Source organism: Mesoplodon mirus (assembly GCF_964341445.2).
Source record: "Mesoplodon mirus genome assembly, chromosome: 7".
Classification (NCBI taxonomy): domain Eukaryota; kingdom Metazoa; phylum Chordata; class Mammalia; order Artiodactyla; family Ziphiidae; genus Mesoplodon; species Mesoplodon mirus.
In genome coordinates, this window is record NC_138983.1 from 5,413,898 (window position 1) to 5,431,376 (window position 17,479).

The window sequence follows — 17,479 nt, forward strand, 5'->3', positions numbered from 1 at the left end:
TGTGGCCCCATGTCCTTTGGAAGTAGCTTTTCTTTTTTCCTTTTTGTTTTCTTCTCGCCAAGTTTAGAATCATGTCCCTGCCTGATGAGTTTGTCCTGCTAAGTCTCTCCATCCATTTTGGTAAAATGAGTATATTTTAAAGAGCTCTGTTTTATTGAGCAATGTTTCTCTGAGATCTTGTCCCCACGGCCCCTTTCTGAACAAGGGGTGACCTAGAAGCACCTGAGAGTGTTTCCAGACCACACCTGGTGCCCCTCCCAACACATCGACGTAGAAGCTCCATCTGTAGAAGCTCCCTCCTTAAGACGCTTGGGTACAGGGCTCCTTCCCGCCCTTCACCCCAACCGATGGAAACTCTTAATCTGTAATTTCCTGCTTAAGGGAAGAGGACTAAGGAGTGGATTTGAATTGAGACCAAAAGGTGGATTTTGAAGGCAGAATGGCTCTAGATCCCACTTCGTTATTAGGAGTAACTGAAGGCGGAACGTAGGAACGTCAAGGAGGTGTAGACAGAAAGACAAGCATCAAATGACAGAGGAGACTGGGGATGAGAGCAGAAAACAGAAACCTTGAGCGCCCTGTGCTAGGGTGCATTTTGGCACAGACCCTGCACCCCGTGGGGGACCCCGCAGGCCAGTTTCATGGGCAGAGGGCCCTTTGAACCATTTTCTTTCCCTGGGCACTCTTGACCGAAAAACAGATCGACCGTCACCAGAATGGATGGAATTGTTGTGACCTTTGATAAGATGCCAAGGGTGAGACTCATAGGAGTTTTAAAATAAATAGAAGCGATAAAATATTGATACTGTTCTATTTTTGGAACCAGTGACCTAAATTCAACTTGAATTTTAAATCTCATCAATATAGTGTGATGTTTGCCAGCATGGCTCCTGAAGTTTACAGATCTGTTTCTTCGTATTTAAAGTGGGGACAGTGGTAATAAAAACAACAATTGGTAAAAATAATAATGATGATGATACGCAATCAGGGTTGCTGTGGGAGTGGGTGAAATGGCTCATGTGAAAGGACTGCTGATGCCTGGCACGTGGTCCACACTCAGTAACCGGTTGATGTGTTGCCATCTGTTTCAGGGCGCCGAGGCCATGGTTCTGGAGAGCGTTATGTTTGCCATCCTCGCAGAGAGGTCGCTGGGGCCAAAGCTCTTTGGCATCTTCCCCCAAGGCCGCCTGGAGCAGTTTATCCCGGTAAGATGTGCGGAAGGCTGGTCAGGTGCTGGGAGCCACAGCGAGAAGATGGAGTCTGTCTCGTCACCGTCACTGCAGGAGCCCGAGGTGCTGTGGTCCAAAATAGTAAATGTGGCCTATGTTAGCACAGAAGTAAAGAAAATCAAAATTTCTCTTGAATTTACATCAAAACCCCTGTCTTTCCTGCAAAGATACGTTCATCCATTCAGAAACATGCAGGCAGACCTTGTTTAACTGAGCTTCGCAGATGCTGGGTTTTTACAAATAGAAGGTCTGTGGTGGCCCTGCATTGTCAGACAGTGGTTAGCATTTCTGAACAATAAGATATTTTTTAATTAAGGTATGTACTTTTTTTTTTTTTTGCGGTACGCGGGCCTCTCACTGCTGCGGCCTCTCCCATCGCAGAGCACAGGCTCTGGACGCGGAGGCCCAGCGGCCATGGCTCACGGGCCCAGCCACTCCGCAGCATGTGGGATCCTCCCGGACCGGGGCACGAACCCGTGTCCCCTGCATCGGCAGGCGGACTCTCAACCACTGCGCCACCAGGGAAGCCCCTGTACATTGTTTTTTGAGACATAATGTTATTGCCACTTAATAGACTCCAGTATAGTGTAAACATTACTTTTGTACACGCTGGGAAACCAAAAAATTCACATGACTCGCTTTGTTGCGGTTGCTTTACTGTGCCGGTCTGGGACCGAACCCCCAGAATCTCCGAGGAGGCCTGTTTGTGAAACCTAACAACTTCCAGGCCTTGGTTACAGAACTCGCTGCAGGACGTGGCCCTGCCCACACTGTGCCACGTGTCTGGTCTTTGCCCTGCGGGTGCCGCCACTGTTCTTTCCCTTGTCTCCCACTGCCCCCCCCCCACTTTAGGGTCTCCCCTGCCCTCATGTGCCTGTCAAGTCCCTTCACATTTCAAGGCCTTGCTCAGATCCTCTGTTTGCAGGAGTCGGGGCTGTTTTCCCTTCCCTGCTGTCCTGAGGCATTGCTAGTGTTGCCCCGGCACCCGCCAGTGCGCCTCATTTAGAGTTCTGTGTGCTTAGCCCCCGCCCTGTGCCCCGTGCCCTGAGCCCCGAGCCCCGAAGAGGGCTTTGAGCCTTAAGAGTTCCCTATAAAGTTGAGTGTGCGGCAACTCTGGGCCTGGTGACCGGCTCGTTTGGGTGGAGATGCCGAGCCTTGCTGGCCTGTGTTCCCGCTCGTGGAGGGGCTCCCCTTCTTGAGCTGTGTGAGCTTCCTAAGGGCTAGGGGCTGCTGCCTTCACGTCTTGCCTCATGTGATGTCTTGGCCACGAGAGGCTTCGCTGTGCGGGGCCGCCCGGTGCAGGCGGTGCAGGGCACGAGGACACCTGGCCAACAGGGTTCTCTGCTCGCCAGGCCTGCGTCCAGCGGGGGCTGCGGGGGGGGTGCCCTCTTCTCGTTCACATGTGGTGCCGTGGGTGCCAGCTGCCAGCCTGGGGTGTGTTTGAAGGAATGGATGTACCTCCCTATATGGAAGAGTCCTTTCAGTCTCTTCCCTGGCGCCTGGCTGTAGGGTTTTGTTTTGTTTTTTTTTTTAATATAAATTTATTTATTTATTTATGGCTGCGTTAGGTCTTCGTTGCTGCGCACGGGCTTTCTCTAGTCACGGTGAGCAGGGGCTACTCTTGGTTGTGGTGCGTGGGCTTCTCATTGCGGTGGCTTCTCTTGTTGTGGAGCATGGGCTCTAGGCGCATGGGCTTCAGTAGTTGTGGCACACGGGCTCAGCAGTTGTGGCTCGTGGGCTCAAGAGTGCAGGCTCAGTAGTTGTGGCGCGCAGGCTTACTTGCTCCGCGGCATGTGGGATCTTCCCGGACCAGGGCTCCAACCCGTGTCTCCTGCATTGGCAGGCGGATTCTTAACCACTGCACCACCAGGGAAATCCCTGTAGTTTATTTATAATTTTATTTATAGTTTTCCCATTAAAGACAGTAACATCTGTCTAGCATGAGAATCAAATGAGATAGCACAGTATTAGAAAGAATTTTAGAAATACAAAACACTTCGTATGGTTATAAGTGCCAACGTGGATCCATCTTAAAAAACATAACGTTGATAAAACCAAATTGCAGAAGACTACAAATGGTATCATACCATTCGTATAAAGCCCAATAAAAAGCAAGATACAAATTGTTTAATAAATATACATGTGATAAAATTTCCCTTTTTAGAAAAGGTAGAGGACCAGGGAACACAACTTAGAATAATGGAAATGTCTCAAGGGGAAACACAGCTCCTTGAGATCAGGGCATGTAGGTGGTTATGTCTGTGGAATAGTTACTGTTCTCCTGTTCTTTTTGTGGGTTTTTTTGTTATTTATTTATTTATTAAAAAAAAAATTTGTGTGTGTGTGGTATGCGGGCCTCTCACTGTTGTGGCCTCTCCCGTTGGCGGAGCACAGGCTCCGGGCGCACAGGCTCAGCAGCCATGGCTCACGGGCCTAGCTGCTCCGCAGCATGTGGGATCCTCCTGGACTGGGGCACGAACCCGTGTCCCCTGCATCGGCAGGCGGACTCTCCACCACTGCGCCACCAGGGAAGCCCCTAAACTTTTTTTTTTTTTAATCTTTCTTAAATTCGTTACAATATTGCTTCTGTTTTATGTTTTGGTTTTTTGGCCCCCTATCTCCCCGACCAGGATCGAACCCACACCCCCTGCATTGGAAGGTGAAGTTTTAACCATTGGACCACCAGGGAAGTCCCTGTTCTCCTTTTAAAGTTCTGTACTCGTGTACACGTTTACTACATAACATAGTAAAGATTTTTTTTTAAATTATTTTAAAATGCTAGGTTGAACCATATGAAACTGCCAGCGTTCAACTGTTCCTGCCCGCCACAAACCGCGATTCCATTTGGCTCAGCCTGATAGCGTATGTTAATTTCCAGGTTTACCCTTGACCGCTGAATGGGGTGAGATGAAGTCCATCTCACCTGTTCCCGTGGCTGTCCTCCAGCGGACACATGAGAGCAGTGACCTCTGAGAATGGTAGTCAGTCTCATATTTCTTTGTGCTGGGAAAAGAGCTTGGATTCCAAGATTTGTTCACCTTTGAGCACGTTAGCTTTAAATTATCCCTGTTGCCAGACCAGTTACGGGCATTTTTTAACAGAGCCGAATGAAAGCTGGCCAGCTGCCTCGAGGAGTCCTTGGTGTCCTGCCGCTAGACACCGAGTTCCCTGTCCTTGTCGCGACTTGATAACTTGGGAGAATCTGGGGTTGAGGGGAGGATTGAGCCTGATGCTTTCGGGGAGCTCTCAGCTCCAATCACAAGGCACCTGCCATCTTTTGAGGCTTCCCTGGCTGGGTGCTGGCCCGGGGCCTTGGCCTGCAGCGTCTGCTTCAGTTCAGAGCACCCTGTCGGGGACTTGATGTCCTGGTTCCCATTTTATGGAGCCCGGAAAACGAGGCACAGAGGTATAAAATTACACCCTTGGCCACGTAGCATTGAAATGAGTGTTAAACCCAGAATTTGAGCTGGGATTTCTCTAACTTGGGGACACTCATTCTTCACTCCTGTGCTGTATGGCTTCGGATTCTCAGAAAAATCTCTTTGGGTTTCGGTAGGGAAGTGGTTGGTTTGGAAAAGATAAGAGGTGCTCCCGTGGGTAGCCATGAAAGCGCAGCCAGGACGAGTGTGGCCTCAGGCTGCACTAACAGAAGATGGAGGAAGCCCACCGCCACACCTGTCCCTGGTCGGCTTTGCCCTGAGAGCCTGCTCTGGGCCAGGCTGGGTGCCGGGCTGCCCCAAGGGCAGGAGTGGGAAACCCTCGCCCCGAGCGCCTGGCGCCCCTTCTGGGAAGCTGCTCTGAGCACCACACCGCCTGCCTTGTGTCTTGGAGGAGGGCCAAGCTGATGGGGGAGCTGGACGTGGGCCACGGCATAAACGGCTGACGACCCGGCGCTTTGAGCCTGGGGAGGAGCCCCCGCAGTGTGGGGTAGAGTGACGGGAGGGCAAGACCATAGGTGCGTGAGAAGGACTTTGCCACAGCGAAATGGACCTTTGTGGCTGGCCTGCCCCTCCCTGAGAAGTGCTGTCTGCAGGTCACAGTGCCCATTCTGAAGGAATTTTGTGCCCTGGATGAGACTTAGATGCCCTACAAAGATGCTTCTAGCTCTAGGGTTGTGTGATCTCATGCTTCAAGGTTACCTGGATGAATGCCATTTTCTAACTCCCCTTTTTAATTCCAGAGCCGGCGATTAGACACTGAAGAATTAAGTTTGCCAGATATTTCTGCAGAAATAGCTGAGAAAATGGCCAGATTTCATGGTATGAAAATGCCATTCAATAAGGAACCAAAGTGGCTTTTTGGAACAATGGAAAAGTAAGTGATCAGCCGCTGGGCTCTCACCTAGCTTCCCGCCTGTGGCTCCCAGAGGCTCTGGAGCAGCTCTTGCTTGCCGTGTGGGTCGGAGGCCTTTCCCGGTCCGCCAGCGCACAGGCTGTCCGCTGGTGATGATTGTCTCATGAATAAATTGTTCTTGCATGTAAAAATCAGTTCCTGAACCAGGAAAGACTGTTTGCAGAAATGCTCCTGGACAGGCTGGATGGGCAGAAAATCCACATCCTAGAGTGTGCTGAACCCCAGGCCCTTTTCCCTCCTCTCCGTCTGGGGTCAGGGCCCCTGCGGGTTTTGCATGGTTACATTGAACTAGAGCCCCAAAAGCAAGCTAGGTGAACTGAGCACTGATCCTTCGTTCCCCTCTTTTACAAGATACCTGAATCAAGTGCTGAGAATTAAATTTACCGGGGAATCCAAAGTTAAGCAGCTCCACAAATTCCTCAGTTACAACCTGCCTTTGGAACTAGAAAACCTGAGGTGAGTGCTTCCATTTCCTAACTTAGTAAGTACATTGGTCCAGAAATGTAAATGCTCTTAGTCACCACACCTGCTTTCAGTGAATGTTAGGAAGCATCACCTGAGGCTTGGTGTTTTACGTTGGTTTTGTGGGATGAGTTTAAACAGATTAATTCTGTCATCTGGAGTTACAGTTTTATATGAGTGGCTTCACGAAGGAGGTAAAATTCCAGAATTCTAGTCCTGGTCAGTGACTAGGGTGGTAGGTTTTTTCTGAAACAAAAACAAAAGACAAGAACCATGGGGGCAGGCCAGCGAGTGTCAGCCGATGAGGGGAACAGATCAGCCCAAGCTAGCGGGGGATGGAGTAAGAAGCTTGACACTAGTTTCTGAGTAGAGGCTACGCTGGTGTCTCCAGGGCGCGGGGGGCACGCAGGCTTCTAGCCTTCATCTGTCGCCTGAATGTCAGCGTTTCCACCTTTTACTACTCACATATTTGAGTGTCTGCTTTGGTTCTGAGGAGATGTGACCAAGACAGTCTGCAAGGAGCTTCTCCTTTACTAGGAGAGAGAGAAAACAAGTAAATTTAAAAAGTCAGGTTGTGATGAGAGCTATGAAGGAAACCAGAGGTCAAAACAGACGGACACAGAGGGCTCTGCCTGGGGTCCGAGGTCAGAGGGCTCTGAGGAGGGCCCCCCGGAGGGGGGAGAGCGTGTGCAGAGGTCCTGCCACGGGAGGGAGCTGAAAAGGTGAGAAGTAACAGCAAAACCTTCGTTTTCCAGATCGTTACTTGAATCCACTCCATCTCCAGTCGTGTTTTGTCACAATGACTGTCAGGAAGGTAAGAATTGCTGCCTGTTACGCTGAAGATGGGGCTCGTGTGTCTACTGAGAAGATTCCTCCAGTGTGTGTGAGAAATGCCAGGTGCCCATGAAGAGAGGGTTAGGTACATGGAATTATGGCACAGCCATGCACGAAGTGTTGTGTGACTATTAAAAAGAGTGAGGTCGGGCTTCCCTGGTGGCGCAGTGGTTGAGAGTCCACCTGCCGATACAGGGGACACGGGTTCGTGCCCCGGTCCGGGAGGATCCCACATGCCGCGGAGCGGCTGGGCCTGTGAGCCATGGCCTCTGAGCTTGCGCATCCGGAGCCTGTGCTCCGCAACGGGAGAGGCCCCAACAGTGAGAGGCCCGCATAGCGCAAAAAAAAAAAAAAAAAAAAAAGTGAGGTCGAGTTTTATACAAACCAACAGAAAAATCTCTGGGATACATCAAGAGGAGAAAAAGCAAGTTTTAGAAAAACGTGTAGGGTATCATCCCATTTCTGTAAGAAAAAATGTGAGGATATCCACTAAACCGAGAGCTGGGATAAACGAAGTCACATATTTGTTCAGTGTTTAACTCCTTTCGGCAAACATGTCAGTTGGCTTTGTCAATCTGAAAGGCATTAAAGAGTAAGATGGCCTCCTCGACCAGTCTGGGGGCCCTTGCCTTCTGCACCCTGCAGCCCACCACAGTGGCCAGAGCCCCCTTCTCTCTCAGCATTGGCTCACATGCTTCTAATGACTTCGGGTTTCTCTGCTTTAAAAAATTGCACTCCCATGTACCCCTTACTGTAAGCAGACTCTACCCAGTGTTATTTCAAACATAACAGTTTCGTCAGAGGCCCCATCCGGCCGGGCACCTCCCCCTGATACTGCCGTGGCGCCTGCCTTTGCCTTACTGTCCTCTTCCTGCCCAGCGCAGCTGGCTGAGGTCCACCCTCGGGCCCTTTCCAGGCTCTACGGCTTGTTTTTAATTTTGAGAACAGTTCCTGGTGAAGACTTGTCATCAGTGAGATGTTAGCTTGAGCCAGAATACCTGTTACTAATTAGCTGATGGTTGCTGGGCAAGTCAGGTCAAGCAGGGTGTCGCCAAGTCAGCTGCAGCCTCGTGTGTGTAGCGGGTGATGGTGAACGGCCCAGACGTCACCGACGGGCTGAGGGAGGCCCCCACCGGCCACGGCAACACGGGGAGAGCGTGGAGGGGGCAGGAGCTGGACACTGGGTCTGGCCCCGGTTCTCCTATTAATGGCTCCCGGAAACGGACGATGTGTGCTGAAAAGCCTTGAACCTGGCTCAGCAGAGCCCACCCACCAGCGCCACCGTGAGAGATGCAGCACGTTGGGTAGAGCGTGGGGCTCTCCGAGCGTGTGCCTGGGGGGCCAGTCTGGCAGCCAAGCCCCTTCTGCCCAGAATTCAGCCTTGAGGGAAATACGGTCGTGGGAGTGCTGTCTGTGCTCTCCTCGATGGGGGCAAAGCAGCGGGGCCTGTGTGGGCACCAGGACCCAGCTTCCCAGCTGGGGGCCAGAGCCCCACCCGCCTCAGGGCTGCTGGGGGTGCCAGAGCTCCGGGGTGCCGAGCAGACCTTTCCCTTCCTGCCCCCGTGTGGAAATGGGGGGGGAGCCCAGGGCCACTCTGCTCTTGGGCTGCTGGCAACAGGGCTCTCGGGCCAGTCCTCCCAGGTCAGTGCTACTCCTGGCACCCACCCTGTCCCCCCGTCCCGTGACTCAGGGCCATGTCCGCTCACCGCGTGGTCAGGATGCCCTGACAGGATCAGACCACCCTGGGCCCTGCGGTTGGAGACCTGTGCCTTCGATGACAGAACCTGCCCAGAGCAAAGGTCGTGTCATCCAAACCTTTTTGCAGGTAATATCTTATTGCTGGAAGGCAGGGAGAATTCTGAAAACCAGAAACTGATGCTCATCGACTTTGAATACAGCAGTTACAACTACAGGTAAAGTCAAATGTTTTTATTTCAGTATTCTGTTAGTATTTTAATATGTGTGCAAAACGAAGGAGAAAGTAGGTCACGGTACCATCCTGAGTTGGAAGTTTCCTCCCTGGAGGCCAGCACTTTCTGTCCCAGTGGCCGCGATGGCCGCGTGGGGCAGCGCAGCCTGTTCTCAGCTGCGTCAGTGGGAGCAGGGGCCAGATCCTCAGAATCTAGAACTTGGCCTTTCGTTGGCTTCACCAAAGCACCGACCGCAGGACAGCACTCCTGAGCAGTTGCTCCAGACGGCGGGCCAGGGTGCTTTGGTCTGTCCCGTCACTGAAGCAGTCATGCTTTCGGGACCCCGGGGTCTGGCGGGGGGGGGGCGCTTGCAGCGGGGCCGCTGCCTCATTTTCTGTGCCTCTCACTCTTTTTCAGGGGATTCGACATTGGGAATCATTTCTGTGAATGGATGTACGATTATAATTATGAAAAGTACCCTTTTTTCAGAGCAAACATCCTGAAGTATCCCACCAGGAAGCAACAGGTAGGAGACTCGTGCTTGTATTCAGTACACTTGCTGAGAAGTAAATCACATACCTCAGTTTTACCCAGTCAGAGATGATTACCGCTTCACTTTTAAAGATGCCCTTTTAAAACCATGGCGTTGGTTAAGCAGGTCCTTTTGCTTTAAAATGTTATTTTGTGTCAAGATACAGACTCAGTATTTGAGTCCAGCCTTTTAAAATCCCTGTGCCAGAGGTAACCTGCATCCAGTCAGAGAGGAGCACAGCCTCCTTCATAATTCCTTCTAGTGTTTTCCCGAAGCCCAGCCTCCGTTGTGCTCTCTGGCCTTCTTTTGGGGATCAGTGACTTTCCTCTGTTTGTTTCACTCTGTGCAGGCAGAAGTAGTCTTGTGGGCACCGTGGTTCAGTAGCTGTTGCAGTGTTCACAGTCCCCTTTCCTGTCCTGGGTTATGGGAGTCCAGTGACTGGAGAATCAGTCCTGTGGGAATCTCTCCCCAGGAAGCCCTCTATTCCATTCTTCAGCCTCTGCCGAAGGCTTGGGTTGAGGATAAGTACGTAGTGATGCAGAAGCTAGCAGGCTGGGGAGAGGGGCACTGCGCCCACCTCTGCCAGCCTTGCAGGGCAGCAGCTCCGCCCGTGCTGGGCGGCCCTGCTGCCCAACATCCCTTCTCCCGGGATCCCCGCCTGGTCAGAACGTTTCCCAGGGGCCGGGGGTGAGGACAGGGATGCAGTCAGTCTCTGCAGTAGCTCACTCAGGAGATGTTTCTCGAGCACCTGCCTGAGTTGGTCATGGGGAGAGTCTCCAGCAGGTGGCCACACTCAAGGGCAGCTGTTCAAATACAGACTTGCCATGTGGCCAGACCTAGGCTGCTCTCTTCTGGCCTTATTTTCAGGCAGACCTGATGACGTTGAGTGTGTCCAGAGCAGAGTGACCGGGACGGTTTTGGACCTCAAGTTCAAGCTACGTGGGTAGGAAGGGTGGGAGAACGTGGGGTTGTTGACCCCAGGGAGGAGAACACACAGCAGGCTTCAGGTTCCTGCCATGCTGAAAAGAAATTACACTTTTATAAACACTGGGCAGGCAGCTCCAGAGATGAGAACTCTCAAACCAGTAAGGGGAGCTTTTCAGTAAGAAGACAGATTTCATTTTAGTGGAAGGCAGAGCTGTGTAACCCCCAACACTGCACAGCAATGGAAATGTAAAGAAGCTCCATTCCTGTTTTCTGAGAGGTTTTAAAATCACATACAGGTGTTGGTCTCTATCAGCTACCCTGTCTGTATCTACTGAGGTAATCTCATGCTTTTCTGTCTTTAATCCATTGAAGTGTTTTAAAATGTTAAACGATACTGAAATTCCTGAAATAAACTATTTGAATGAGTTAACGTTCTTTTGTAATGCTCTGTTGGATCCAGTTAGGCAATTTCTTATTTTAGGAGTTTTACATCTATGCATATATGTGAAACAGGACTTTAATGTTCATTTAAAAAATTATTCATACCTGCTTTTGGAATAAAAATTATCTTAGTCTTACAAAATGAGTTGAGTGTCCCTTTTTATTTTCTGGAACAAATTTATCTAAGATGGTGTTGTTTGAAAGTTTGGTAGACTTTGCCCATAAAACCATCTGGGCCTAGAACTTTTGGGGGAGGGAGGGTCATTAAATACCACTTTGTTAGGGTTTCAGTCTCTTCAAATTTTCTATCTTCGTTTGCCACCTTCAACGTTTAGGGTCTCCAAGAAATTAAACCATCTAGGGTGGTGGTTCAAGCATGGGTTTTAAAAACTAATGGGCCTGAATTTGAATCCCAGATATGCCACTGCTGGTTGTAACGTACTATTTCTGTGCCTCAGTTTTCTCATCTGCAAAAATTATTTTGTTGTTGTGGGGAGTGTGCCTGTTACACAGAATTTAATAGGTATCAGCAGTCATCTTTTTGTGCCAGGTTTAGTTCAGAATCTACGGCCCCCTCCCTAGAACAGTGCTTGTTCTTGAGTGATGCTTTCTGGTGGAGGAGGGGGCGTAGTGTAAGAAAGCCGATTTTAGAGCAGGAAGATGGAAGAGGCAACATGGAAAGGATGGGGAGTGCCTTCCAGCCGGGTAACCAGGTAGCAAGGGTTCTTCCAGGGGAGAAAGACTGACGGCTGTTTTCTTCTTTACAAAAGCAAACAAGCCGAGGTTGGCTGTGTTCTGTTGCCTTTTGATGTGGTATGAAATAGTGCAGAAGAAGGGCTCTCATAAGTCCTCATTCATGTATAGACTCAATGTGCAACCTGGTAGAACCTTAGGGTAAACTGTGTCTTCTCCAAACCAGAATCAGACGCTGCCAGTTTATGGACATAAGTGTGGAAATCATCACAGCATCTTAGGGGTGGAAGGCCCCTTCACAGTGCCTGGTCCGGCGCCTGCCCTGAGGCAGCATCTGCTGACGAACGTCAGGGTGCCCTGGTGCCTCGTGCCAGCGCCGCGTGGAGCACCAGCCAGGCTGGGGAGGTGTGGAGTAGGCTGACCCTGCTTTGCGGTCAGTGGAAGACAGGAGTGTGAGTTAGAAAAAACAACTCTACCTAAATTACTTTCTGCAGAAGCAGAAAGTAGTGGTCTTGCCGACAGTACGGCATCAAGTCCATTAGCTCTCTGACTGTAACCCGGTGATCCCAGCCGGGTGGGTGAGCTCCCTGGACCGCGCCCCTGGGCAGAGCAGGGTGGCGGGCTTCACTGACGTCCGGAAGAGTCACGCTTGACGTGTGTGCTTCGTGACAGCATTGACATCATCTGTTTTTAACCATCATTGATCCTAATGTCATTGCTTTTTTTTTAAGCTCCATTTCATTTCCAATTACTTGGCTGCATTCCAAAATGAATTTGAAAACCTCAGTAATGAAGAAAAGTCCGTTATAGAAGAAGAAATGTTGCTTGAAGTCAATAGGTAATTTTCTTTTCCTTTGTCGGTTTGTAACGATAGCTTCCCTCTTCATAGCGCATACTTGGGATGCCTCCTTGCAAACAGGAGTATTTTAGGAGCTCCCTCACGACCATACATCTCGAGGTCTTGTACGTTGTCAGAAACAGAACATTTGGTTCTTGTCCACGTGGCTGAGTGTGTTCGGATCCCCCAGATTTCAGCACATGGCCAGTGAGGAGAGCAGGGTCTGTGCACTGGGTCAGGGCGCGTGGGTGGCGTTCCGAACCGTCATCCGCGCCGTGGACTCTGCTGCACAGCCGCTGCCGCCAGGGCCTACTCACTCTTCTCCCTCGTGCTCCTGGAGAGCTGGGTGCCACCGAGTCACATGGTTCTCCTAGAAAAGAGTTAAAAATCTGTTTTCTCAACAGCTGTCAAAGTAGGGCTGAGAAAGCTCCAGATTCCGCAAAGGTCTAGATCACTGTGTACTCACACTCATCCCTTTGGTCAGGAGGCCTGAGTTATTCCTAATCTTTGGGGTCTTCCATGAGATTATTTGTTAACAGTGACGGTTTGAGTGACTGTGGCCCTCCTCCCTCAGCATAGAGCACCTCCTTGGTGTCCTCGGAACTGTCCACAGTCCTCTCATTGAGCTGAGGCCACCCTGGCGGCCCCTCGGCTCCGCCTGCAGAAGAGAGCTTCCCTCCCTGGTTCTTGATCGGATGGAAATAGGAAAGCGGAGGTGGAGGAGACCCAGACAGAAAGGGTAGCACCAGGGGATCTAGTGGGTCAGGGATGAAGAGAAGCAGAGTCAGGTCTGGTGAGGGCACTGAAGCCCTCGTTCCTGAATTAGAGCTTTATCTTCATTGTTTTGAGAAGAACTTGGATTTGCAGTGAAGAGGAGCACCTCTAGGCATAGCCTAGAGGTGGGGACCTGGCCACACCCTCCTCCTGATTCACTTCCGGGGGAGAGAGGGATGGGGAATGGTAGCAGGTTGTCTGGAGGCCCGCGTGTTCCTCCACCTGTTGCTGGTGGGGTAGGGGCCGCCGAGGCTGTGCGCTCACACACGTGGCAGAGGGTTTCTCTCCCTGTGTGACCCACGCTTCACCAGCAGTGGCCACCGAGGCCTCCGGGTGGGTCCTGCGAGTGTCGTTCCGTGTGCCAGGGACAGGGAGTCGGGGTGTTCACACCCGCAAGGTCACTGGCCAGCAGTGGGGAGAGGACGGCTGTGGGCTCCCGCTGCTCTGTTGCTGTGGAATATCGTCCCACTGGGTCGGCCAAGGCAGACAGTTTGCACCCAGATGAGTTAGAACGTCCATCTGGCAGGAAATGACGTCATCGGTCCTCCAACTGGTCCCACACATCTCATGTGCATTTCCTGCTTTTGTAATTACAGGTTTGCCCTTGCGTCCCATTTCTTCTGGGGACTTTGGTCCATCGTACAGGCCAAGATTTCATCCATTGAATTTGGGTACATGGTATGTTTTGGGGGTGGTTTTTCTCTTCTGCTCCCAGGAAAGAAATGCTTCCCTGTATGTGAATCCTCGGCAGTAAATGCCTGTTCCTTCCAGGGCATTACCTGTTCCCCTCTGAGTACCTGAACCAGGTGACCAGCACCAGGACAGCGGGCCTCCCCCCGGGGAAGCTGAGGGAGAAAGGAAGGCTGCATAATTGAAGCCACTTTTGCTGTTGCTGTGTCTGCCTGTGGAAGTTGCCCTCACTCCCAGGGCCAGCAGGTCCCGCCTCCCCTGCTTCAGAGAAGTGCTCTGTGGTCCTGTGGTTCTGATGGGGGTTGTAGAAATCCAGACCCTTGAGGTCCAGCCCCGACCTCGGTCCCTTCTGACACAAGGGACACTGAGTGAAGGACTGGGGGTGGGGGTACCTACCGTGCCTTGTTTTATTCACCTGTTATCACCCCATCCTCTGGCCTACAGCACCCAACTTAAGAGTTGGAAGCTGGTGCTGATTGAGTTAGACCCCCTTTTGTACAGCAAGTTTGTACCAAACCAGGTTGTCTTTTTTTTCTAACCTAAGCGCTGTCCTTGGCATTTTACTTTGCTCTGTAGTGAGTGGTGGGGGGCGTCCTGGGGCAGGGGTGCACACAGGTGTAGCAAGCACCTTGCTTTGGGACAGGTGGTGGGAAAGGACTGGTGCATTTTCTTCTCGGGCCTCAGTGAGGATGGTTTCTGCTTCTAGGCAGAAGATTTGGTAATGCACAGAGGCTCTTAGGCAAAAGAAGGGGAAATTTGGATTTTTAAAGCAGATTTGGAGTCATGGTTAGATGTTACTGTAAGACAAAGTGGACTTCAGAGAAGGAAAACCACCGAAGGTAGAGAAGGGCGTTGCATCCTAGTGAAGGCATCACTTCATCTGCAGGACACAGACCCTCAGTGTGTGTGCCCCTGAATTCTTCCAAAGACACAGAGCAGGGACTTCCCTGGCAGTCCAGTGGTTAAGACTGCACGCTTCCACTGCAGCGGGCACGTGGTCCGTCCCTGGTCAGAGAACTAAGATCCCATATGCCGCACAGCACAGCCAAAACAAAACAGACCGAAACAAAAGACAGAGAGCAAAAAGTGACAAAGCTGAAAGGAAAGGGGGGCATATTCACCAAGTAGATTGCGCACCTCTAGGTAGCGGGTGGACCCAGGAAAGCGTGCCACAGACAGGGCGGGCACCGGAACGTCATCACCCCAGCCAGCTCAGCCTGACAAACACGTGTGGAGCCCAAACAGCTGCAGGACAGACATCCTTTTCAGAGAATGTGGAGTCTTCGTCAGGATAGGCCACAGGCTGGGCTGTGAAACGGGCCTCAAATTTACTGCAGAGTAAGTTCTCTGACCACAGTGCAATTTAATTGGAAATCAGTAACCAGCAACCACAAAAATATCTGGAGAATTCTCAGTTATTTGGAAATTAAACTGTATACTTCTAAATAAACCCTGGATCAAATGAGAAATTACAAGGACAATTAGAAAATATTTGGAATTATAATAAAAACACAACATACCAGAATTTGTGGGATGCAGCCTAAAGCGGCATTTGGAAACTTATGGCTTTGCAGCTTAAATGTTGTCTTGGATATGAAGAAAGTTCTCAAGCCAGTGATATAAGCTGCTACCTCGAGAAGCTAGAAAGAGGAAAACCAATTAAGCCCAAAGTAGATAGAAGTAGAATGAAGGTAAGAGCAGAAATCATTGAAATATAAAATGGACAAAAAAATAGAGAAAATTAATGATACCACAAAAGTATTTATAAACCTCTGGCTGTACTAAGCAAGAAAGAAAAGAGAAGATAAACATTACCAAAACCGGGTACAAAGAGAGGCCATCACTACAGACTCTATAGATGTTCAAGGAGAAGACGATGATGAACAACTCTGCCCACAGATTTGACAACCTGCCTGAAATGTGCCAATTTCCTGGAAGATACAGATGACCAAAACTGACGTAAGAAATGGCCATATATCGGGCCTCCCTGGTGGCGCAGTGGTTGAGAGTCCGCCTGCCGATGCAGGGGACACGGGTTCGTGCCCCGGTCCGGGAAGATCCCACATGCCGCGGAGCGGCTGGGCCCGTGAGCCATGGCCGCTGAGCCTGCGCATCCGGAGCCTGTGCTCCGCAACGGGAGAGGCCATAACAGTGAGAGGCCCGCGTACCGCAAAAAAAAAAAAAAAAAAAGAAATGGCCATATAGCTATTAAATAAGTTGAACTCATAATCAGAAACCTATAGATTTGGGACTTCCCTGGTGGCGCAGCGGTTAAGAATTCGCCTGCCAATGCAGGGGACACGGGTTCTAGCCCTGGTCCGGGAAGATCCCACGTGCCGCGGAGCAACTAAGCCTGTGCGCTGCAACTACTTAGCCTGCACTCAAGAGCTCTCGAGCCACAACTACTGAAGCCCATGCACTAGAGCCCGTGCTCTGCAACAAGAGAAGCCACCACGATGAGAAGTGCACCACAATGAAGAGTAGCCCCCACTCACCGCAACTAGAGAAAGCCCACACGCAGCAGCGAAGACCCAATGCAGCCAGAAATAATTAATTAATTAATTTAAAAAAAACAAAAATGTTACTAGCCTCCTTAGCCACGCATTCAACGCTACATACACCCTCTTAAAAAAAAAAAAAAACTATAAGTAAACTTCAGGTCCTGGTGAATATCATCAAATACTTAAGGAAGAAATAATAACAGCCCTACACATCTGTAGAAAATAAAGGGAGAGGGATCACTTCTCAACTCATTCGATGAGGCTAGCATGACCCTGACACCAAAACTAGACAAGGACGTTTCAAGAAAACTGCAGATCACTGCTTTTCATGAACATTACCCAAAAACCATTATCAAAATACTGGGAAAAAGTAAATCCAACATATGTAAAAGGATAATATTTTATGACCAAGTGGCATTTATCCCTGGAATGCAAGGTTAACATCAACATTTGAAAAACCTATTAGAGTAATTCACCGTATTAGCAGAATAAAGGAGAAAAATCATACAATTATCTTAGTGAATGCAGGAAAAGCATTTGTTAGAATTCAGCACCTGTTCATGATAGAAAGTCTCAGCAAACTAGTAATAGAGGAGAACTTCCTCAACCAGGTAAAGGGCATATATACAGCTCTTGTACAGCTGCCGTGGTAATTCATGGTAAAGCACTGAATGCTCCTCCCACCTCTGCCCCAAATATAGTGCAAGGCAAGGGTGTTCGTGCTCACTTCTCCTCACAGGCTGCTGGGGTGCCTAGCCAGCATAGGAAGGCAAGAAAAAGAAAGAAAATGCAAAAGTACCAGAAAGGAAGAAGAAAAACTGCCTTTATTTTTATAGGTGACATGATCATGCATATGAAAAAATATAGAAGAATCAATAGAAAAGCTATTTAAACTACTGAGTGAGTTTATCAGGGTCGTAGGCTACAAGGTCAATATGCAAAGCCCACTTGCATTTCTACGTGCTAGAAGCAACTGTAAATGAAAAAATTTTAATTGTGTTTACGATGGCGTAAAAAACTTGAAATACTTAGGGATAAAATTTTTCAAATATGTGCATGATCTGTACACTGACAACTATAAAACATTGCTAAAAAGAACCTAAATAAAGAGAGATACAACATCTATGGATTTAGAAGACCTAATCTTAAGACGTCCATTCTCCCCAAACTATCTGTCGTCTCCGTGACCCCAGCAAAATCCCCACAGGCTTTTGGTAGAAATTGACAAGCGGATTCTGAAACGTATGTGAAAATGCAAAGGCCCTGGAATAACTAAAACACTAAAACTAACTAGA

At 49.9% G+C, this 17,479-nt stretch overlaps 1 protein-coding gene across 3 annotated transcripts in view; it reads left to right on the plus strand.

The window, feature by feature from the left end:
• CHKA (choline kinase alpha) overlaps window positions 1-17,479 on the plus strand; it is a 62,336-nt gene that overhangs the window by 41,382 nt on the left and 3,475 nt on the right. For all 3 annotated transcript variants that reach the window (XM_082626633.1, XM_082626634.1, XM_082626635.1), the window contains 8 exons: window positions 1,092-1,205; window positions 5,410-5,543; window positions 5,934-6,038; window positions 6,800-6,858; window positions 8,704-8,791; window positions 9,206-9,314; window positions 12,113-12,219; window positions 13,590-13,671. In XM_082626633.1, coding sequence (XP_082482759.1) covers window positions 1,092-1,205; window positions 5,410-5,543; window positions 5,934-6,038; window positions 6,800-6,858; window positions 8,704-8,791; window positions 9,206-9,314; window positions 12,113-12,219; window positions 13,590-13,671 — 798 coding nt within the window. The remainder of the gene's footprint in view (window positions 1-1,091; window positions 1,206-5,409; window positions 5,544-5,933; window positions 6,039-6,799; window positions 6,859-8,703; window positions 8,792-9,205; window positions 9,315-12,112; window positions 12,220-13,589; window positions 13,672-17,479) is intronic.